Consider the following 25828-nt stretch of genomic DNA (forward strand, 5'->3'; position numbering starts at 1 on the left):
ATCATCATGTAAGGCTAAAAGTAGCAAATACTGAACCAGATGCGGAAAGAACTGCTCGAAACAAAAAGATGAATGCATTTCCTAATGACATTTAGATTCTGGCATATATATACCGCATCCTCTCGTATGCTTGTAATACAGAGGTTGGAAACTATATATTGCTATCTACCTCTCAACTATTACTGCAACGCAAATACCGAAATTTAATGGTAGCTTGAGATAAAAATAAAAAGGAACCTGCAGTTCTGAACTAATTGGGAACCACTGTTCTAAAGCATTCCTCATTTTATATTGTGTTTATGCTCCGTAAATTCAAGTTATAATTCTTATTTTAAAAGCAAAAATTGTGTCAGTCCGCTTTTAATAGTTAACAGTCAGACTAACAGTTGTCGCTACCTGCACTGGCTACCGGCGCCAAGTGATGTCGCTAGTAGGAATCTGTAGACGAGCCGAAGGCTTGGGGGAAGGGGAACAACTAGTTAGTATTAATTACAATAATTATTATTTTTATTAATAGATCATTTCGCTGAAGAAAATTCTTCATTAGGAAATGGAAGGCATCAATCGATTTTTCTTGTATCATATTCTCTATAGATGCGAATTCAATGAAAAAAAAGTAAAACTGTGGGACGAATCGAAGTTATTTACTTATTTCAGTTTTACATCCAATAGTTCTGCCTTTGGCTACAAGAGACGATGCGAAATGATGATACTAAAATTAATGGTCGAAGAATACATAACACCTCTGCCGTGTCATGACAAAACGATGTAACTTTGGCGAAAAAGTTTTGCGAAAATGAGCCTTAAAGTTTTCATCCGAAAATGTGATCTGTATCGTGTAGAACCAGTGTAACTAGGCAATAATGGTCAACCAATCAATTTTCACCTAATGTAATCACACAACATGCATTTACGTAACATTACATGTGACCACGTGTTTCCAAAGTCAAAATACACTGGTTCTATACGATACAAATCACATTTTCGGATGAAAACTTTAAGGCTCATTTTCGCAAAACTTCTTCGCCAAAGTTACAGCGTTTTCTCACGACACGGCAGACCTATGCCCTCAACTTGACTTAAGACACGCAACATTCGATCTTGTTAAAGGTGAAACAAAAATACCTATCTAATAAATATAGACAAAAATAAAAGTGTACGGAATTATATACCGAATTTATTTTAAAATTTGAAAAAACAAAGGAAAGAAAAAAATACATTTTTTAAATTATAATTGTGCACATAGCTCGACTAGTTACTACAAAACTAAATTCATTTGGATTTTATCTTGTGAGACATCAATGATGTTCAAGGTCGTCAGCAAAATACACATATACACAGCATAATTTTAAGGCACTAAAATAGGCATGATTAGAGACCATGGGTGTTTATGAATTAAATGAAACAAATGTGTTTTTTTTTTCTTTGCCTAATAGTTATCCTTTTTTAGAGCCAAGTGTCAGAATTTTCTACATGTCTATCAGAATATCGGCTTCTAAAGCCAGGTGGATGGCCACGAATTTTGAACAAGGTTGTACATTCATCAAACGCTTTTTATTAATAGTTTAACGTCAAAGAACAGACAACAGTTACTAGTTTCCCTGAAAAATTCTTGATACTATATGTAAAATGCAATGTTAATATTACTATATGGAATGGAAATAACATCGGAAAGTCGAAAGTCATGAGAATATCCCATGGAAATGCGCCCTTACGAGTCAGAGTAAAACAAAGAGAACCTGAAAAGGTCGATAATTTCAAATATCTGGGAAGTATTTTTACGAGAGACGCTTACTGCACGAAAGAGATCAGGTCAAGAATTGCCATAGTTAAAGAAGCATTCAACAAGAAAAGATCATTCCTAACTAGCAGGTCTATATTGGACTTAGGAAGAAGTTGGTCAAGTGCTATATATATGGAGCATTGGACTGTATAGTTCAGAGACTTGGACATTACGGAACTTAAAGAAATATTTAGAGAGCTACAAAATCTGGTGTTGCAGGAAAACTGAGAAGATAAAATGGACAGAGAAAGCAACAAACGAAGATGTTTTAAAACGGATAGGAGAGAAGAGGACACTTCTAGGCAGCATCCTTCGTAGGAAGACCAATTGGATTGGACACATCTTGCGAAGAAACTGTCTTCTTCACACCGCCATAGAAGAAGATGGAAGGAAAGCGAGGAATAGGAAGATTACATTTCAAGATCTAAATCTAAAACTGAAAAAACTTCATTAGTCCCAGGACCTGCCGAAAGGCAGAATACTTAATAATAATATACTGTTACATATAAAAGTTTACATTCTGATGTCGGAATTTTTCTAAAAACTAAACGCACAAGTCAATACCATGCAAAAAGAATACGATATTTGGACATTTGTAGTAACAAGATACTCGTATCTACGTTATTTTTTAATCTTTCACCTATTTATCGCCTTGACATTACTTTTAGAAAGCGAAAATTCGCCAAGGAAACGTACGGTTTTACATACCAGCAGCATTAACAAAGCTTCAAGATATTATTAATTCCTTTGACTACTTTTCAAATAGATTCATGTCCGATTTCAAAAGAAAGAAAGAAAAATGCCAAATACAAAGTATATTTAAGACATTTAAATTCAGAATGAAAGGCACAATACACTACAATGATAATAATAATAAATAAAAAAAAAGTGAAGGTTTATTCTACAACTACCCATCTCATTATCTATTAATTTACTTTACTGTAATTTATATTTTGTCTACAACGTACAACAAAACGTCTATGATCACAAATTTTTGAAAAAAAAAAAAAAATGCAAACCGACAAGACATTTTAATAATATGAGCAACAGAGAACATTAAAAAGCACCCTCCTAGTATCGTGCGTGCGTGCGTTCTAGTTTTGAACCATTTTCTAAGCACTTAATGTTACCTTTTAAGCTTTTGAAAATAGCCCTTATACAAGAAACACATCTACAAATCAAATCCAATGACGTTATTTTGACACAATTATCTCAAAGCAACTATGTGGTTTACACAGTTTAATGCAGTGAAACCTCTCAACAGCGGACACTGAAGGAACATGATTATTTTCTGTGCAAATGTGAGGTTGCTGGTCCGTTACAATGAGGTTACAAAAATTTAGATTTACTTATATCTCATGTAGTAATTGTATGCAGTACACTCCAAACAATTAGTTACAAATGCAAATGTAGACCAATACCGAAATACTTAGGATTCAGGAATTAGATTTCTGGGCTTTCGGCATCAATGTCCATGTTAGCCCATCCCTTGGTGATCACCGAGGAAGGGGAAGGAGGAACGGGCTGGGGAAGGAAGCGGCCTAGGACCTGTATGTTGAGTACAGTCCGCAGAAAAAAAAAAAAAAAAAAACTGCAACATGAGCATGTACGTTTATTGTGAAAGGACGAAGTCTTTTGCTCCAAAATGTGTGTGCAGGGGAGGACGGCGAGGTCTCATGTGGCGTGATTCGTGCCACTTAGACGTTATGTTGATTCCCTGCGCTGTTAGGCGTAGTTTCACAATAAAATTACATGCTCATGTTGCAGGTTTTTTGCTGCGGCCTGTACCACCCCGGTTTGCTTGGTGTGAATGAGGACCAGGAAAACCTTACTCAGGGTGGCTGGTCTGAAAAAGCTTTTACACTTTTTCGATCGTGTCCCCACCGGGAATCGAACCCGGGACAGCTCGCGCCAAAGATGAGCGTTAGCGACTACGCTAGCGGGACCACAGTACCGAAATACTGTACTCTGTGTTCGAATTACTGTATGAATGAAGGGAAAATCCTCTCTGTAATAGGGACAAAAGTATCGCTGGGGATAGGTTTATATGTGGTTTATATGGGCATTATTGCACAATATAATGCTTATGTGATTTTTCTTAAGTACACGTCATACATCCATAAAAGTCTCTTAATTCGCTTACTGACTGCATTAAGAGTAAAAATAACTCAATAAGAACATGTAACCTTATTATTAAGTACCGAAAATGTAGAAAGGGAGCAATAGCTGTCTAGTACGTAATCCTACGGACACCAGGTTTTGATCGGAATTTTCTTGTTGATCCTAAAATTCTTAATATTATTTTAAATATATTTTATTTAAATTAAATTAAGATAAAAATATTACCAACAACAAGAAACTCATACTTTCATACAAATACAATAAAGTAGCTGTTGTATTAGGTGAAGGGATCAACTGAAAATTTATTTTCCAACTGCAGAAAGTATTTATTACGCTAAACATGTACGAGCTGAAAATAATTCCCTTCCATTATGAGATGATCACTACATCATTGGGGGTAAAACAAGACTGTCCGTGTCTGTATCTGAAAATATCAGTAAGATGGAGGATTCTCTTCTATAGACTGTTCGTGTTCATTTCTGAGTGTGTCCGTAAGATGGAGATTCTCTCTTATAGGACTATTGGTGTCCATTTCTGAGTGTCCTTAAGATGGAGGATTCTTTCCTATAGGACTATTGGTGTCCATTTCTGAGAGTGTCCGTAAGATGGGGGATTCTCTCCTATAGGACTTTTGGTGTCCATATCTGAGAGTGATCGTAAAAGGTAGGCTCTATTCCCGTAATACATATATTTTTCCGGGACAACAAAAATTATTCGTATTATGGTTGTGTCCAGTAAGAGAGGTTTCACTGTATTATGTACTTCAAAGATTATTCATTATACGTGCTGAGGAAAATCGTAAACACGTCCACAAAATATTTTGATAACACACAATGTTACATAAAGTGAAAAGAATGTGCGCTATAAACTTTTCTACACACTACGTACAAACCCTCTTGATGTTCTCACATGCACAATTCATAGGCTCGTGTCACAACAAAAGATGCAGGAAACGTGCAGAGAAGAGTCACACACAAATACAATTTGGCAACTGAGACATGCAGAAAAACAACTTACGCTTACCAAGATCGGCCAAAGCTCGTAAGTGAAACAAAACTACAACTTCTAATTTGGTTTTGTCGTATGAGGTCTCCGCGTGAGGGTTATTTTGTACAAGACCTTCAATAGGGACTATCTTCTTGTAAGCTACTTCCAAATCACCTAATACGTATCTGTGAATGAAATTGAAAAGAATTCATTTTAAATGACAAAGGTTTTACGCTTCACATAAAAACAAATAGCATTCAATACTATCTTCGTAAAATTTCGATTTTCTTTATATATTAAATTAACTAGTTTATTGTTGAGTGTTTATTCTAAGAGCACAAAAAAGAAGAAAAAGAAGTATTATTATTATTATTATTATTATTATTATTATTATTATTTCAGGTAAGGTTAGGCTTACCTTTAACAATCATATCTGAAATGACTTTTTCATTACATAATGGAAGCTACGAAACAGCAGTGTATTTTTATGCCAACAAATAGCCAACTGAAGAAGGTGGGGGTTCCATTGAAAATTTCAGAATTAATAAATACTGAGTCACATTCCTCAGATTAATTTAATAATTACAATACATTATTAATAATTAATAGAAGAACATATTGGAAACTGTACTCACCTATAAGCTTCTTGAAGCAAAGGAATGTTCTTTAGATTCAGCAAACTATGATATACTGCTAATACTTCGTTTTGAACTAACAGGGATGGAGAAAATCGGAGCTGAAGGATTGGAGATGAAGGACCGAGTAATTTCTGAACTAACTCTATTGGCAAATTGGCACTAACTTCTCTGACAGTCTGAAAGATAGAAAGAAAAACAGAAATAATAAATAAAGATTTCAGGGTGTATATACTAACACACAATATTTTTTTTTTTTAATTGAGATTTTGATTTCATTAAAATTTCTTTTTAAATTAAAGTATAGTGAAGTTACACACTAAACCATATTTTCTTATCAGCTGTTGAAAAAAAAATCTTTACGAGCCATGCGTGGACTGTCAATGATTCGAATGTTGCTTTGTTTACACAGTTAGCCTCCTGCCATTGTCATCAAGTGGAACAAGAATATTTGTTTCCTCATTTTCTGAATTATGTTATTCTTAGGATAAGATTATACCGAAACTTTTCTATTTCATCCTTCCCTTTTCAAATTTCCTACCTCAAATCATCCTTCATAGAACAGCGTGTTTATGCAGAATTTAGCAATCAACTTTGTTCACTCAGAGACAAATCCGAGTTGGCAGCAAAAATCTTCAGAAAGTTCCCTGCGACTCAGGCAGCAACAGCATATTTGCTGACAAAACCTGTAATCCTGTTTGAAACGTCACAGCCAATCAGGATGCTGTCCACTTGATAATCGAGTACAAAAAACAAACAACGAGATATGAAGTTTGATTCAGCATGCTGTTACCACCAGGTTCCATTTAAAACAACGTGTTTGTTTTGCTGTTTTCCGTCCCGTTGAAGGGGGGAAATTAAAGAATAAAATAGGAAAATTTTGGCGTAATCATGCTCTTAGATAATGTCTTTCCATGGTCACTTGGTATGTCGCCCTTAAACATGTATGAGATATGATTGGTCGGCAGCTTGTTTGTCACGGTCCTCCAGTAGACTGTCGGTGTCTTGTGAATCCGTACACAAGTAGCACGGCAGGCAACACTCCTTAGGAACAAATCCAACGCCTGTCTGATTCGATGCCACAAACTCTCTGGCTGCAGCAAAGAGACTCTTCGTACCACATTGATTTATCAAAGACAACTCTAGTTGTTCATGTTGTACAACTCTGAAATTATTATCGTTTCTGTATAATTTTGCAAGGAAATTTCATTACATTTTCTTGGTTTAGCAATTTTTACAAGCAGCAGTGTATATTTTCTTTACTATTTAGTTTAGTGTTAAGCTGTGTTAGATTTCACGGAAGCCTACGTATTGGAAGGAAGTAAGCATTACGATCCCCTGGCTGCAAGCTGGAATTTACGTTTTCCTGCTTATTCTACGACAATGTAATTAAGGATTCAGGAACGACTCTTAAGATCTGTGAGGCAGCATTAAATGAAAATGAAATCTTTCAGTTTAACGTCCCACAGTTATGCGGTTAGGCTAAAGGAGACAGTGATGATGAGAGATGAGTGAAATGCTGGAATGAAGAAAGTGGGAGGAAACGGGAGAACCCCGAGAAAACTCACGCACACGGTATTTGTCCACCACAAAGTCCACACGGCGCGAGCTGGGATCGAACGAGGGACCTCAAGCACCGGAGGTGAACGCTCTACCACTGAACCACCGCGCCCCCCTGATTAAAGCAAGTGGATTATGGTGGAATGAAAATGTGGGAGACAGGAGTACCCCGAAAAAATCCACGGACACAATGTTGTCAACCACAAATTTACTTGACCGGGGATCGAACAGGGTTCCCACGTACCAGAAGTACGCACTCTATCATTGATCCCCCGTGAGGCAGCATAAAAAGGAAACAACAGATCATCCAGAGAACCCATTCGACAAATTGGAGATAACAGTTCGATTTGCTGCCAGTCAATCTACAATTTATCATTATTACTATTCAGACTAAAATGTCCCTAATATATTGGCAATATGTAAAAGCAAACTCTGCTAAAGACAGAAAAGATCACGTCTAAAAGTTTCCATTTTGACCTGTAGATGTCAACCTCACTGGAGGACGTCTGCTGCCATCTAATTGGGTGATATGTAAATTCTATCGTTCTACAATTATGTATCATAGTATCAACAGTAGAAAATGGGATAGGGATGGTTACCGTTAATGTCATTGTTACCCATGGATATATTAAGATTGGTTACATTAACGAGCTTCACCGAGATAATCACTCTAGCTGTCTATTGCAAAACACCGTGTGGAGTAACGGACGTACATATGCACTAACATTACATTCTTTTTAAGTATCACTTGCGTAATCCTAATAACTGAAACTTAATGCCTCAAGAAAATCTTGTTCAACATAAAAGTACAAAATTACACAAAACATAAATGCTGATAGAAGATGATGTTTGCACAAAGAGAAAGTAAAGAACTGATATTAAAGCACTTTTTACCTTCGATATCATCTTGAGCATTGATATCAACGTCACATCTGCTAACTCTGGAATCATGGCTAATTGTGTATCGATAAAATTGTAGAGAACATCGTTTGCTGGAGATATTTTGGACTGCAGGTGACACAGCAACAACGACGTACATTCATTAGCTGAAACAAAAATAAAAACTAGATTTATGTATATTAATTTAAGTGTAATTTCTATAAATAAAAATGAGCGTCAATAGAAATTTCCACTTATCACGGATAAAACTACTACGCAGCCTTTGATCATTTTTACATTAAGGTGGAGCTGAGAACACTTTTCAGGTGATAATTGACCACCGGAAGTTCCCAGTCAATTCCTATGAGAAATTCTCTAACAATGAAAATTCCAATAGATGGCGCCACGTGATATGGTATATAGATAACAATGAAATTTAGTACATCGGGCTTTCAGATACACTAAACACAAATATTACACTCATTTTCATGAATTCAGGAAATTCGATACCAAATGGGAAATGGAAAAATTATTACAAGTTACTTCTGAACGTTGCAGACATAACCATTATAACTATAACCTGTTAGAATTATAGAAAAAGAGATAGTTTGTACATTAAAGAAGCAACGTAGTTACACTGTTGGGTAAGAATTTTCATTTTTCTTTCCTTGTTGCTTACATACCGCAACTTCAAATATTGTATATCTTTTAATACTCAATGACATAAAAGCACGTGAATGATTTGTGATAGCGATTGGATGTGCATTCGCGTTTCACCATTCCTTTATTTGTGCGTGTATATATTGAAGTGCGCGTATATTTGGTTTAATGTCAAATAAGACTGTTGCATTATTAAAATATACGATATGTATCAGGGTGAAAAAAACATTCTTTTCTTTTTTTTTTTTTTACTTAATCGATTTCTTTTATTTAAACCACATCTTTCTTCTCGAATAATACAAGTTGCGAACTGAAGAAAAAAATATTAGGAACTAGTTCTAAATGTTAATTACGTCATTTAAATGAAAGTATTGGGGTTGAATTTTGAATTAATCCCCAATCGTTAATTTATTTCAATCCCAAACAATGTTTCTTAAGCATTAAAGAAAAAGTACAGCAACGTTTATCAACATGACACTTTTTTCACAAAAGTTACTGATATTTGGCAGGGGCATATTTTAAAAAAATCGGAACTAGCTTACGGCATGAAATATATATAAAATACATGAATTTCGCGTCAAGTTATATCTAAAATGTTTTGGACAGGGTATCGAACCCCTCTAAATACGACCCTATTATCTGGGAACAAACAAACAGAGGCGCACATAAAAGATTTTTTGTCTTAAATGTCCATCGTGATTTCCCCGTTGGAATAGTTAACGATTTAAAAACCCTATGTTACGAAAGGCAGAAAGCAGGATTCACCTCCCTTACCTGCTCAAAACAGAATTTTCTCTAATTATCCTCTGCATGAAACACTCGTTTTCATACATACATTTGAGTCTCATTGTATTATGATTATCATCTTCCATAATCGAAATAATAGAACAGAAACGGGATTTTACTTACTTTCACTTTAAATTAATTTATTTCGGAATTTGATTTAAATCAATCCACCCTGATAGGTATTGAGAGTTATATCTCATTGTAACTGAATAACTAAAAATACTGTCTATCCATAATTTTGTGTACAGGAGACTTCAGTACGACTCAGTTAGGTCAATCTTAGACTTACACGGGCAACTGCCTTGTGTTTGTGTCTCACGTTATAGTCTGTATCCGAATTTAAAAGATGTTGTTAATAATAATAATAATAATAATAATAATAATAATAATAATAATAATAATAATAATAATAATAATAAAGCTTTGTACGGTCGCCGACAGAGAAGAGAAAGAGACAGTAAGTCGGCCTATACACCATTTGTCAATTACTTATCTATGCTGCACCCCATACATAATATTTCTATCTCTACGGATGGAAAAACAAAAAATTATCCACAATACCTGTAATCAACATCTCTTCTTCCACTTGAACTTCCATAGCCATCACTACACTTCGAAGCATCTTCACGAGACAATCTGTCAGGAAACTCCATGATACGGCGGAAGAGATGGTTGGACTCAGATGACTTCCTAAGCTTTTGATGACAGTATTAAATACCCTACAAGTGAACAAATTACATACATTTACAAATACAGGAAATTTTCACGTGGTATTTGACATATACAATATTTTCCGATCATCTGCACCATTTCATATTGTTTCAATGTATTATTACTTCAATTATACGTTGTTTTAGATAGTTTGTCAACACGCTCGAGGATTTTAGTCATCATCTCATTTCACGATCTCATTCATGGAAAAAAATCATTACAAGACCAAGCTCTCTCTTGGACTACCTAATTTCGCAAGTTTTCTTTTAGCTTTCGACCTGACATTACTGCGACTAAATATTGTTGTGAATGACACTTAAGGTTGGTTTAAAGGGACAAGTTTTGCCGCTAGATGGCACTACAGTCTTTGTACCTCTCCTATGTATTTTTTTTTTTTTTTATCTTTTACGAAAATTCACGATTTCTCTTACAAATTTCAACCTTCAAAATTTTAAGAAAAGGAACTTCATAATCTATCGAAGGCAATAATCCGTGCCGATTTCTTATTTAGAATTTTCTACATTGTTGAAATGACTTGATTGTTGAAATGGATATCCAAACCTTTAACAATGAAACTGTTTCAACAATGAAGAAAATTCTAAATAAAAAATCGGCATGGATTGTTCTCTTTAATACGTTATGAAGTTCCTTCTCTAAAAATTTGAAGTCTCTAGGTTGAAATTTATAAAAGAAATTGTAAATTTTCGTGAAAGGTAAAAAGTAAATGGAAGAGATACGAAGACTGTAGTGAAATCTATCGGCAAAACTTGTCCCTTTGGTAAAAAAAAAAAAAAAAAAAAAAAAAAAAAAAAAAAAAAAAAACACGTGCTATCTTTGCCACAGTCATTCTTATTGTCAAATTTATTAAAAAAAAAAAAATTAAAGTCCAATTTGCAAGTTAGTTTCTCCTAAGAAAAGTCGATTACCTTGTGCTCAGTGGCGGATCTAGAAGGTTAAAGCTCGAGGGGGGCAGCCAGAACCCAGACTATGATAGGTATATCATGAGTTTACAACTTTTCATGGTCCCTGTGGAAGATTCCAACTTAACACTCTCTCCTGATGGTTATTATGGCTATGTTGGACGCTGACATAGTGGACACCTCAAATATTGTTTTACACACTGCATAACAGAAAAATTGCAACTGCAACTATATCTAATGTTTCAAAAATTTTCCGATAAAGAATAAAATGCAACACTTACTATAAACTTTCAAAAATATAGTACATAATAGTTTCAATTTTATTTTATATAGTATTTTGAAATATATTTGACATTTTTTTTTACAGAAAGATAAACAGTAAATTCTGAACAGTCAGTTATAAAAGGAAAACTTCTAATAATTTTCCAGGAGGTACACAATCATAGTCATACGTCTTGCGAATAAAATCAGAAAAATAAACACAATCCTGAACAAGACTGTACTTATTTAATATATTAAATAAGTGCAGTCTTATTCAGGAGTGTGTTTATTTTTCCAGGAGGTAATGTACCTAAAATGGAATCCACATTTCCTCGCTGAACTGTTATGCTGATAGTATCAGAAAAGTAGTAGCCCGCTTGTCACCAGTAAGGTGTGCTATACGTTGGCCTACTTCTTTGATGAAATTGAGCCCTTCAAGGCCCCAAATGCCGCTCGATTCAATGGCTACGGGCACGAACATGTATCTATCAAGCAGATCTTTATATTTTCTTCTTTTCTCGCATTCTCTGCGGGCTGCAACAGCTCCTTCTCGAGATGAAGAAAGAGTCAGATTAGATAACGCGAAAGTGTCAGAGCAGGTGAAATCCCAGAGAAGAATCCTTCCCCTCTTCCATGGTACTAGCGTCATGCCATCTGATCTTTTGTTACTCAAACAAAAGGGAGGAGAGAGCTGGGCCGCCTCGGACTAGATCCGTCACTGCTTGTGCTTCCGCGTTTGTTACTTGAATATTTCCCTTCCTCTCCGTAAAGTTTCTCCCAAGTTTAATATACACATTGTTCGTGAATTATATGTTACGGCTGTAAAAATGAAATAATAATAAGTTTTTTTTTCTATTGTGCGTGACAGAATGATGTCTCCACATTAATTATTTTTTATCTCACAGAAAAACTCAACTGCTAACTAGTAGATATTTTCAATTTACTAAAAAATCAGTCTTACATACTTTGTTAATTAATATTCCAAAATCTCTTCAGTAGCAAGAAGTTTACAAAGGTTCCTAAAACACCCTTCTGATAATCTATATATTAAAATGCTAGGTTTATATGTGGTGAAATTTTTAAAAAAGTAAAGCATCGTATCCTACGACTTATACATTCCAACAGCACATATTTGTATACAAGGGTTGTATACCTCTCAGGTGTTTATTTCATGGCCAAATGATAATGAAAAACGAAGGATAACCATTTCTCCAGTCTAAGATGAATCTTCATTGTTTTGAGTGTTTTGCCCAATGAACACCATATATCACTATTATAATTAATTGTGTATGTGATGTATTTGCTTATTACATACTGCAGGCAAGAAGAAAGAAAACTCTGATCATACATGAATTAGAAACTCTAACTGGAAGTAGGCTCAATCTTGTAAACCGTGCGAGGTATTGAAAAAATAATCGAAAAAAATCTCCCCTTTATGGAACCACTTTGCCGATTTTTTACTTGCAAGACGTCTTTTACTTGCGTCTGTAAAGAGACATGTACAGATGTTGTGAGGAATGACAAGGAGATTCATGCTCATATATGAATGATGCGCTTGTAGAGAGCGCAGATTCAGCTAGGTTTATAATTAAAATTATCAATGGAAAGCGGGGAGACAACTACGAAAGAAAGACTGTTGGGAGATATGGAGATGCTATTCTGAATCCAGATCGTATAACAGGAACAACATTATAAAAGCTTCATAATGGCCAACCCGCAAGATTTAAACTTGGAACCAGCAGACTGTAAAATAATATGGCTACCCATTTACCTACTACGCTCGCTCTGCCTCAATAAGCACGCCTATACTAAGGGCAGGCAGAGAGGACAAACATGAAGTGACCGTTAGTTTTTCACTGATATCATTCGCATTAAACACCAATTGCAATGTATTACTATTTGAAATTATAAGTGGAGAAACATAAAATACATTACCTGATCAATGATGTGATCTTTACAATACAATCCTCTGGTGTAGGTGGTGGTTCATCATCTGGAGATGATCTTCCAGAAGAAGGTTGAATAAGATCCTGAAACAAACAATCGTTCTAGCGTTTTATTTGCTACATTACCAAACTCACACTATTAACAAATTAATACAGTAAAAATATTTATAAAGTTTTATACCTAGGTAATAGCATACACCCAAAGAAGGTTTTTTTTAACTACAGGAAGTTTACTTTGTACTAGTTCCGATGGAATACCTTCCAGAAGTCCACGGCAAGTAAGTAGTAGAGAACTCACCTTTGCCGTGAGATTCTCTGGTTCGATCTTGGAATTAACATTCTGTTGGTGGATTTTCTATGGACTTTGTTTGCACCCACATCTGCATTGATGTTTTTTTCACCTTTCACGTACAGGGAATACTCACAGGTCACTATATTTCAATTAGCCTTTCAAATCGATACCCTTTACCAGTAGAAAACATGACAAACTGGATGCATTATTAATTCAACAACTTCCCTAATGACTGAATCTCTTCCAATCGAATTGAAAAGGACTATACGGAATGAACAACGATAAAATATCACAGAAGCACACATAGGGGAAGTTCTAGACTACTTTTCTGGAATGTTTTGGCTATGCACTGAAGGATATAGGTAACAAATATATATATATATATATATATATATATATATATATATATATATATATATATATATATATATATATATATATATATATATATATATTAATATATATATTAATATATATATACAGTATGTTAATGAACTATACCGACAAACTGTAAGAGATGATTCCTCACATCAAAATAAGAGAAAAAGTTCATATGAACCTATGCCGAAAAGTGCATATGTTCAGAGCTAGGGCTGTCCAAAATCGCGAAAAAGCTAAATTTCGTTAGGGCCTATTTCGAAATCCAGAAACTGTGGTTCTTATCAGATCCAGATGGTGGTTCTTATCTGCGTAAAGGAAGCCACGCATACACAATCCAAAGTGCATATTTCATCAATTGCCAATAGGTGTGGAGGGTATTCTCTACAGAGTGTAATTCCCAGATATGTTTTCAATAGAGTTTTCAGATATACCCTGATTTCAAGAAAGTTCAAAAGTAGGCAGGAGGTAAACCTTGACAACAATGGACATCCAATGTTTCGGAGGGAAGGCGGAAGTGTTAGGAACAGGCAGCTCCATGTTTCTTTATGTTCGGAATAACGTGTGATGATATGTTTCGTTACGGTATATTTCACGTTTCCTTCACTTATAAGCGTGAAAGAAAACATCGCACCATGCATTTCCCGAGTACGAGAGAACGTGCTGCTGACTTTCCTTAACACTTCCGACATCGCGTCAAAGGATTCCGTGCTCACTGCTATCAAGGCTTATTGTTTGCCTACTTTGTACCAATAATAAATTCAGAGCATATCTCAAAATACGGTTGATAGGGAATAATCTGTACACCCATTGAACATTAATGAAATATGCATTTTTGGATTGCGTATGCGTGACTTGCTTTACGCTAAGAAGGACCACCATCCACAGTCTCTCGAATTCGAAATAGGGCTTCTTGAAATTTGGCTTTTTCACGATTTTGGACAGCCCTAGCTCTGAAACTATGCACTTTTCGCAATAGCTGCATATGAACTTTTTCTCTTACTTTGATGTGAGGAATCACCTCTTAAAGTTTGTTGGTATATTTCATTAACACCCTGTATATATATATATATATATATATATATATATATATATATATATATATATATACAGAGAGATCATCTTCAGTACGTACCTCTTCTTCTGTCCATACCGGGCCCACAACCTCTTGTAGATGTTACAGATAGTCTTTCACTTAAGGATCACAAAAACTTCGGACAGAGGTTTTGACAAGAATAATCTTTCGTCTTACTGTAGTCTGGATTTTATTCAGAAGTGACTTCCTACATTAAATTCAGCAGTTTTCTATCACTGAATCCAGTAGTACACTAAAGAATGCCGAATGCAGACAGGCTTGTTTGATCACGACAGAGCAATGTACTCATAGAAAATGCAGTAGAACTTCAATGCATCGTTCTCTCCAAGTATGATACAAACTATATACAGTTGGATCGCGTACATTGTATCATACTATATATAGATGGAACACAGACAACGGAAAGAAAAAGGAGTCCGATAAAATCCAAAGGATCTCACTGAGGAATATAACTTGCGATCATTCGCACCGAGACAAATAAATAAATAAACTACCATTACCCCACCAAGTTTTAAAACAAATTTTTTATCTGCAAACTACATTATCAAAATATGCAAGGAAATCTCGTACAAGTGTTACATACATACATACATACATACATACATACATACATACATACATACATACATACATACATACATACATACACACACACACACACACACACACACACACACACACACACACACACACACACACACACACACACACACACACACACACACACACACACACACACACACACACACACACACACACACACACACACACACACACACACACACACACACACACACAATGTGTACAAACAACTAATAGCACATTGATAAACGACTTGAGAAGCATAATTATAAGACAAAAAATATAGACCTTGCTCCAACATCTATGGTTTTATATTTAAATTATTCATTCAAGGTCGCATTGAGTATCAGCTCAACATCTCAGTAGAATTTTTTAATAATACCGGTATTGAACCATATCTACTATCAAGGTGGCAACAAAAATTATAGGAAACAATTATCTGTCTTTTCACGGTTTTCTAGAACACTTTTTGAAATTTTCCCTGATATGTAATTAACCAGACTTTCAATTTCAACAACTTCTCAATCAACCAAAAGACATGGTTATTCAAACTTTGTTCGTAAGCTGAATAAATAGTTAGAGAATACTTCGTATAGTTTTACCTATAAAACTACATGAACTCACTGACAAAAAAAAGTGCTTGCTATGAAAAGTTGAAATTTGGCATTATTGTAGCTTTTCGAGACTAACCCACAGAAAAATTGCGATCAAGGGGTCTAAAGGGGAAATTTAAAAAAATCTCCATGTTATTTATAAATGGGCGTTTCTTGGGATACAAAATCTTATCTTTTAGACAGTTGAATCAGAAACTTGAAATTTGGTAGTATTGTGGGTTTAAGAGGTGTGAGGTCGTAGGGCGAGCAACCGCGGGGGTCTCGGGGCAGCTAGACAAAGGCTAGTTACTATATAAATCTCTTTTTAGTTCTAGTATATAATGTTTCTTTCATTGTTGAGTGTGTTCCATTATTGGAAGCATGTTTTTGAAGAATGAAATTAACTACCTTCAACAATTAACGAAATTATATCGAAAAAATGCAGGGTTAATCTCTGATTATTTATTCAACTTATCTTTGAACCAAGTACGAATATTCATTTCTTGAATTTGACTTAATTATTTTCAACGCTGTCAGTTCCTGCAAAAATCGGACAAATGGAAAGAGGGGAGGAGATACAATGCCATATTTTCGTTAGGAAAACTACCTTCCATAAACTGTAATATGTACTCTAAAAAGATTCTGAATATTCACACTTATTTTTTAATGCTACTATCATTTTACACTTGTGTAAATACGGTACATAATTCAATGTATATATTTCGCGCACGAAATGACAAACAAAAGACAAAAGACCTACCTCCATATTGCATCATCTTAATTACCACAGAATGTAAGTAATAATAAACAAATTCATTATATAATAGTTTATACGAACTATAGAATGTCTCAGGAGTCTTCATCCGATTTCAAAGTACTATAACTTGTAAATGGCTAGTCGTATTTGAATCAAATGCCTACAGTTCGAAGCAACGAGTGTTCAAGTTACGTTTGGTTGGCAAAGATGTCACTAGTCTGCAGGAGCGACGCATACTACTGGCATCTCCCGCCATCAGTCAACTCTGCAAATTCTGTCAATGTTTAAAGTACAAGAATACGAGGAAAAGTCAAAAAGTAAAGGGACTTAAGAAAAGGTACATTTATTCTAACGATAGAAAACCGAAACATACATTATTTTTCTACATAATCTCCCTGCACTTCAACACACCTTTCCCAACATTTCACAAGCCTTTTGATTCCGTCGGAAAAAAAGTTTTTTGGTTGCGCCTGTAACCAATTTTGCAGCACATGCATGTTTACTGCATCGGTTGCATATCTTCCCCTGAGCGCTTCCTTCAATGATCCAAACATACGAAAGTCGCTTGGAGTCAGGTCTGGACTGTATGGTGGTGTTCCAGCATTTCGAATCCTAACTTCTTTATTGCTTTGACCGTCCGTTTGGCAGAATGTAATTAAACTTTATGCTGCACTGGCAATTCTTTCGCAACCCACCTTGCACACTTTCCGAAAATTTAGCCTGTCGTGTAAGATGGAATACGCTGAACCATGACTGATATGTAAAGTATTGGCGATTTCGTTCTCTGTGATTCGTCTGTTTTTCATTACCATACCCTCAACGACTTTCAAATTTTCCTCAGTCATTGACGTCGGTGGTCTGGCCGATCTTTTCGCGTCACATAAAGAAGTTCTTCCCTGTTTGAAACACACTATCCATTCGTAGATTTCGCTTCGCGATAAACAGCTGTCACCATACTGCGCTTGCATTTGACGAATAATTTCCGCAGGTTTAACACCTTTCGCAACAAAAAGTGAATCACTGCCCTAATTTCTACCTTGGTGCAGATCGACAGTGGAGTTACCATGTTTAATGGTCTGCTACACTCCAACGACTACCGCGGAAATAAAGAGTGATACGCTGAATAGAAGTTTTGCAGACGATACTAATTCAGCGCTGGATACTAGCACTGTTGCCAAGCCCTAGTGCGAGAAATTGCAAAAATCCCTTTACTTTTTGACTTTCCCTTGTAATTCGACTATCGACTTGATGTGTGTTCTTTGAACAGAGGTGACTACATTGAACAATTTTGAATTGAAAACATGGTGCAATTGTTTTATATTCTGTAGCATTGTTTATTGAAGCAAATACAGTATTTTGAATGAACACTGAGTGCGTAGGTTTTCTAGAGGTTCGTCCGTTTCCTTTTCACTTTCTATATCCAACCATTTTATTCATTATCATCATCGTTATCTTCATTAGCTTGGGGCATTTCGTGGTACGTTAAGCTAAACTAATTTTAAAATTCTCTTTGAAATAGAATGATGTATATATTGTAGGGATCTCCATATTTCAGTAGGTTTTACTTCTTTAACCACATGTTATAAATGTAAAACACGTGCTACTGTTATGAAGCAGACGATATGGAAGAAAACAGGAGGACACGAAGCCGAAGCGGTGGAATCCGAAGATGGACGAATCGCCCGGAAATCACCTATAAAAAAAGACCAGGAGAGGACCAAATTATCAGTTGATCACTGATCACTTAACCTACATCACCCGCTCCTGAGGTCGCATTGGACAAAGAAACGAGTTTTCCTATCAACATGATCTTCGGTAGCAGCATTGGGCGAAGGAGGATCCCTAAAAACCGTGTCTCGTTGTTGTGGAGATTCCTTTATAAAATCCTGGAGCTGCACTGTGCAAAAGGATTACCCGTACATACCTAATTCCAACCTTCATCAACCGAAGCCACTTTATGTGTGCTGAGGACTAATATTGAAACACTTATTTTTTATCATTACAAAGAAACTTTGTAATCATTCGATAGAGGACTATTTTTATAATAAAATTGTTAAAGGGCTAATCCCGGACTATTTTATTGACTCTACCAAGAGACATTACAATATAAATGATGTACATAAACTTGAACGGCCCTCTTTCGAACTGTAGGCCTTTCATTCAAATACGATTAGTAGTTTTCAAGCTGCAAGCAACACTCTGAAATCGGATGAAAATTTTAGAAGATTGGGAATTATATTTCTAGACTATTGGTATCTATGGGCTAAGAAATCCATCACAAACGAAGAATGACACCTCTCGACGATCACACTACTAAGGAAATGGGGAAGTTAGTTAGGACCTTTATGTTAGGTAACATCCCGGAATTTGCTTGCTGTGAATGAGAAAAACTAAGGAAAAACCTCACTCAGAATGACTAGCCTGAAAAGGTTTTCACACTTTGTCAACAGTGTCCCCCCACCGGGAATCGAACCCGGGACCGCTCGCACCAAAGGCGAGAGCGTTAACGACTACGCGGGCCACATGACTTTAGACACACACACACTGTATATTTTTTTATTTTATTTTTATTTATTTTATTTTTATTTATTTATTTATTTATTGAGACACACTACTTAATGACTAGACTTTTATTATTTTCATACCTCTCCATAAGCTTCCATATCTTCCAGGAACTGTCCCAGTAATGTCAGGGAGAACTGAAGATCTGATATCCAGTACTTACGAAATCTCTGGAGAGCTCGTGACGCATACTGAATGATGGCTGAAGGTTGACTTGCATCTATGTGCCACCCAACAAGAATGTCTACAGTGTCCTACAAAATCAAAAAATAAATAAATAATGATAAGATTACGCTCTTTCACAATAACGTTAAACATCTGTATTAAAATTATTCCTAATCTGCATCAACATGTTTTTTCAGTACTAACATGTAAGGGCCAACTACAGACAGACTACGTACCTTCACAAGCAAGAGCACCTGTTTGTGGTGTGCGATGTTGCAAGTTGGAAACCAATCTGGGGGTCAGAATCAAAGGGAAAAGAAGCTAGTAGTGACGGGAATCCAATTTTTATGAAGGTAACCTACAAAGTTCTGGTGCTTTATATATGTGTCACCTATATCATATATATGTCACCTATGGCGTACCTGGAAGTTCAAAAATAGTCCCCATCAACATCGACGACCTTCTGCCAATGTTCTGGAAGGCCATGGATTCCATCGCGATAGAACTTGGTGGGCCGTGAAGCGGAGAAGGTATCAAGTGCATTTTGCACCTCTACTAGGGTTTTGAACTGGTGTTCTTTAAGGTGACTGTCCAAGGAATGGAACAGGTAATAATCGGACGGTGCAATGTCCGGGGAGTATGGCGGATGTAATAGTGTTTCTCATCCAAGGCGCAGAATGGTGTCCCGGGTCATCTTAGCCACGTGGGGCTTAGCGTTATCCTGTAACAGGAGGACCCACCCTTTCGTGATTCAGAAGAGCTGGCTCCAGAGTTTTGTTTTTTTCTTGAACACGGCTCAACTGCTGACAGTACACAATTACAGTGAGGGTCAATGGAACACAGACCTCTACAGAAAGCAACAGACCCTTCTTGGGTCCTTTACAACAGCAAGTTCCAAAGTTCCTTTACCTTTATAACAGCAAGTTCCAAAGTACATCATCTCGGTGTCACGAATCACTCATTGAAAATCAGTTTTGTATTGCTATTGGTAATCTTTAGGCTTGTTTAGAGCAAGTGAGTTTCATTTCACATTATGAACTACAGTAGTCCTCCAAACTTTGCGAATCAATACTGAAACCGAAAGTAATACTTATATAACATCCGGTTGCAACAGGAGAATAAGGTCAGAGATGAAACTTGATCTTGAGGTATTGAATCCATCAACTCTTCTCGTTGTACTGAATCTCTTATCAAAAAACAGCTTCACATTATCTATGCCTATTTTTCACTACGGTGGTCAGTGTTGAAACTGGAAGTAATAAATCTAATTTCCAGCTACAATAGAGGGATAAGGGTTATAGATCAAACCTTTGATTGCTTTAGGTACTTAGGACCCATTATAGTGGACAACTTACTCTTGTATCATAGTTAAACCCTGCTTAAGTTAAGCGCTGTGTAAGATCTTACCCGGGTTCGATTCCCGGCGGGAGATCATGTGGTTCGGATTCCACGTTAATCAGTAGATCCATATCTCATATAGCCTCGTTGCTGAACGGGACGTTAAACTCAAATTCAACTCAATGCAACTCGAAAAAGTAAACATAGTGTGCCATTTCTTTCTTTTACACACACACACACACCTACGTAAACTTTCCATCTCAAATTGATTAGTTAAAAGGAGCTGGGAAGAACGATGATTACAAAAGTACAACTTAAATATCCATCTTGCATCTATAAGGACATTTTTTTTCCTTTTTTTTTTAATCCACCACAAAAACTAATATACATACCCTGAAATGTTTACTGAATGCCGCTGGATGTGTTTCTGTAAGATATAATATTACATCAACTGTTGCCATTAGGAGATCAGGTAAATCGGTGTTTTCAAGAGCTGTCTGTAACTGCGTCATTAAGCCCTGCGAAAAACAATAGCAACAGGAAATTAAAATGCAGACCAACACAATACAATGAATTACTGGTTAAAATGCAGAAAGAAAGTTCGAGAAAATTAACACTGTACATCTACCCATATCTGACTTACACTTCAGAGAACCAAGAGATCTAAGGATACAAGAAATTTACAACTAAAACATAACTTTTTTTCATAAAACTATTCCTATAATTAAAAAAGAAAGAAAAAAAACAACAGTGAAATGAAAATCCTAAAATGTAGTTTAGAGCAGAAACAACTGACACCTAACAGTACACATTATTCATATAATGAATGTAATCAAATCTTGCTGCTTGATTTATACTTAGCAATATTTCGTTCTCACAACTGCTAAGAATATGATCAGGCTAGTTTCTCGGAATTCCAATGAACTGCACCTATTTACACCTCGATCTATCTTCTTTTCTTGTACTGTAGCATATCTCTACTTGTAGAAAACATAAGAAGTATACATGGTGCAAGAAACGAAAATAGAAAGATGCAAATAGGTATAGTTCAATAGGGTTCTGAGGAACTAGCCTAACGTTCATAGGAATTATGAAAAATGAAAATGAAATCTTTACGTGTTACGTCTCACGGTTATGCCGGCTAGCCTAAAGAAGACGGTGATGATGAGAAATGAATGAAATGAAGAAAATGGGAGGAAACGGGAGAACCCCGAGAAAACCCATCAACACGGTGTCTGTCCACCACGAAGTTCACTTGGCGCGAGCTGGGATCGAACCAAGAACACCATGCACCAGAGGTGAACGCTCTAGCACTGAGCCACCGCGGCTTCCCTACGAGTAAGAGGTAGCACACATGTACGGGAAAAGAGATCAACGTAGTCTGCTTCCATCAAGTCAAAGGTTCATCACACACCTTAAAATTAATACTCGCACTCTACCAGGACAGGAAAGAGGTTACTGGAATACAGGTCATACCTTTTAAAGAGTTACCTGTGAAGTCTCCTGATCTGACGCAATCCAATACTTTGTGAATTTGGACTGTTTAAAAGGAGTCTGGATAAAAGGCATATGACAAGTGTGAGTGGACTCTTAAAAAACTGTGAAAGAGGAATGGAACAAGATGCCCATCGTAGTTCTCTTACGGTGCCTTCTGCAACAGAAACTACGCTGTTGAGCCACCATTCGGAACAAGGGGAGACACATCGAACATTGCCCATGGATTCCCGTAACTATTTGGTAAGTACAATTTGGTTACATGTAAGCGGAACAGCCTCTGCACTACAATAAAGAAAATGAAATATGAGAAAAGTATGATACTTACAGTTGAAAAATCCTTTAATCTTGGAGCTTCACCATCCATTTTCAAGGTCTGTAAAAGAAAAGAGAAAATACTGAAATGAAACGAAATCTTTAGTTTAACCTTCTAATGTATGACCAATTTTTCCTACACAAATGCATGACATGAGTCTCTCAGGCCCACATTTAAAATCAATGAAAAATATGTATTTATTCATTTTGTTTCTTTTTTATATTAAAATGAACACAAACTAAATCCAACTTTCTTACAAGGCTGTCTATAATGTTTATTATAAATTAATTAGAAATGTTACAGTTTCGGAAGTATATCACTTCCTTCTTCAGACTACTAATCCAACTGAAATCATAAATAATATTCTTATTTAAAGAACTACTACGTAAATTCAGAATCGTACGTTATATCAAGAATATTAGCTGTGCAACAAATGGGAAGTAAAATTTTGAATTCTACAGGCTTCATTGCAGAGAGCAACCGAAATAATTGTCCCAATAAATTAAATCACTGTGCAAATAGAAAGCAATGTCATTTTATTTATTAAAAGCTGCGCACAACAAGAACTTTTAACTTACTATTCCTTCTAATAAGCTAGCGGGAAAAGTTTCTAATGGGCTGAAGGTAGATACACATATGAAAGAATATCAAGAATATCAATTGCTTGCTATACCTTACTGACCTGTACTATTGTTTGTAAAATTTGCAACAAAGTTTTCATGACACAAAAGAAGAATGCACGAAATATGCCCCCTTTACTATATACTAGTTGTACTTTTCCCCCGCCTTAGTATCTCGCTTATCTGTAAAGTGAATGCATACTAGCGACATCTCTTGGCATCAGACAGGAGATAGCGCAGCTAACGACATCTATTAGTCTGACAGAAGTATTAGAAACTATTGAGACGTTTATGCAAGCCGTTTAGCCTAGATGTTTTGAAGTTTGCATATTAAAATTACTCACGAACTGAAATGTTTTGCTTTACAATACGGATATTTTACGTAGAAACACACTGAAAATGTAACTTTGTTTAACAGACTTACCTCTAGCATAGCTTTCATAAGAAGCATTCGGACTTCATCATTTCTTTCACAATTGTATTTAGAGAAAACCCAATCCATATATCTGAAATGAAAAGAAAGATAACAGGATCACAATTTATATCTTGAGACATCTTAAACATACCTTCATTCACCCATTTATCTACTGAAAGATAACTACAGAATATAACTTTTAAAACATGGTGTCAGTAACGAAAGAAAATGAAAATGAAATATTTCAAGTTTTACACCCCACAATTATGCCGTGTAGGATGGAGACGATGATGATGAGAAATGAATGACATGTTGGAATGAAGAAAGTGGGAGGAAACGGGGGAACCCGAGAACCTCCCCACGATATTTGTCCAGCACGAAGTTCACAGAGTTCGAACCAGGGACCCCACGCACCGGAGGTGAACGATCGTTACGGCCCCTATCAATAACGAAAGAAGTTTCAAAATCGATATCAAGAGAAAAATTACGTAGTTCATACATATTTCATCAACTTATTTAAAAGCATATATTCTAAGAGTCTAGAGGCATCAGCTAATATATCACAGTCATGGGATTTTGAATGAAAAAATAGAATGGCTACTGAGAATGCACAGATAATGAATAATATAATATGTTCAAATTCTACTACATACTGTACTTTCCAGTGTAAATGATACACTCTTCTCCTTTAAAACAGGTGCGTCTTACATTCGATAAACGTACAGATTCTTGTGGAGATTTTTTTCGAATGCCTTGCGCGCTTTTTTATTTTATTTTTTTAAACATACAATCACACAGATGCGAGTGGGTCGACAGCTTTGTCAAAGACATTTTAGGGGGTCAAACCAGAAAATACAATAGAAATTTTTGTTGCTTGTTCGTTTGATGAAGATTAGCATCCCTTTTCAGCACCGATGCTATCTGATATGTGGACTTAATAGTTTAAGTGCAATCCAAACCATCGTAATGCGTCCAATGGTCTCTCACCGGGATCACGTGTACCAAAGGCAAACGTGCTAGCTACTACAGGCAGATGTTCTGTCTGAATAAGTGACAAAGTAAATTGTAATATCCTGAATGGTTCTGTTTTCTCCCAACATGTGCTTCTATTTTACAACCACCAACCATGTGCGTCTTACTATGGATTACTATGGCTGCAGACGAGGAGACAACAGCGACACCACTGGTTACATGATGAGAGAACAGCAGCGCCACCGCCTCACCTAGAACATCTATATAACAGACGATTCCAAGGAAAGATAGTTTGCGACTGGTCATCCTTCCTTTAGCTTGCTCTAGAGCTCTATGAGATACCTATCCCAAGACCTCTAGTTTACTGCGGAACTCTAAGCTGCCATCTGCCCTCTTAGCTTGCCCAGAGCTCTGTTTGGCATCCTAATGTCAGTCACCTAGCTTGCTCAGAGTTCTGTTGGACATCCTAACCTCAGTTATCTAGCTTGCACGGAGCTCTGTTGGGCATCCTAACCTCAGTCATCTAGCTTGTACGGAGCTCTGTTGGGCATCCTAACCTCAGTCATCTAGCTTGCTCAGAGCTCTGTTGGACATCCTAACCTCAGTCACTTAGCTTGCACGGAGCTCTGTTGGGCATACTAACCTCAGTCATCTAGCTTGCACGGAGCTCTGTTGGGCATCCTAACCTCAGTCATCTAGCTTGCACAGAGCTCTGTTGGACATCCTAACCTCAGTCACTTAGCTTGCACGGAGCTCTGTTGGGCATACTAACCTCAGTCATCTAGCTTGCACGGAGCTCTGTTGGGCATCCTAACCTCAGTCATCTAGCTTACTTCGGAGCTCTGTGGAGATCCTGCCCTAGGCTGCTCGGACCTTGGGCTTCACTTCTCTTTACCCAGTATTAGAGAATTTACATTATAGTAACACTTTTGTGATATACTGTTTATAGTGGATTTTGTAATAAAAACCGATAGTGAGAAAACTATTCCGGACTGTAAT

The 25828-nt window shown here is 36.3% G+C and overlaps 1 protein-coding gene across 2 annotated transcripts in view; it reads right to left on the reverse strand.

Moving 5' to 3' along the window:
* nonC (serine/threonine-protein kinase Smg1) overlaps positions 1-25828 on the reverse strand; it is a 358879-nt gene that overhangs the window by 318763 nt on the left and 14288 nt on the right. Inside the window, exons 4-12 of one of the 2 annotated variants that reach the window (XM_081750559.1) lie at positions 23867-23948; positions 22835-22882; positions 21405-21530; positions 19593-19763; positions 13239-13333; positions 9973-10130; positions 7981-8132; positions 5527-5705; positions 4928-5076 (exon numbers count right to left, since the gene is read on the reverse strand). In XM_081750559.1, coding sequence (XP_081606685.1) covers positions 4928-5076; positions 5527-5705; positions 7981-8132; positions 9973-10130; positions 13239-13333; positions 19593-19763; positions 21405-21530; positions 22835-22882; positions 23867-23948 — 1160 coding nt within the window. Of the gene's footprint in view, positions 1-4921; positions 5077-5526; positions 5706-7980; positions 8133-9972; positions 10131-13238; positions 13334-19592; positions 19764-21404; positions 21531-22834; positions 22883-23866; positions 23949-25828 lie in introns of both variants that reach the window. The other variant, XM_081750558.1, reaches the window with a different exon arrangement.

Source organism: Thermobia domestica, chromosome 3 (genome assembly GCF_964235325.1).
Source record: "Thermobia domestica chromosome 3, izTheDome1.hap1.1, whole genome shotgun sequence".
Taxonomy (NCBI): Eukaryota; Metazoa; Arthropoda; class Insecta; order Zygentoma; family Lepismatidae; genus Thermobia; species Thermobia domestica.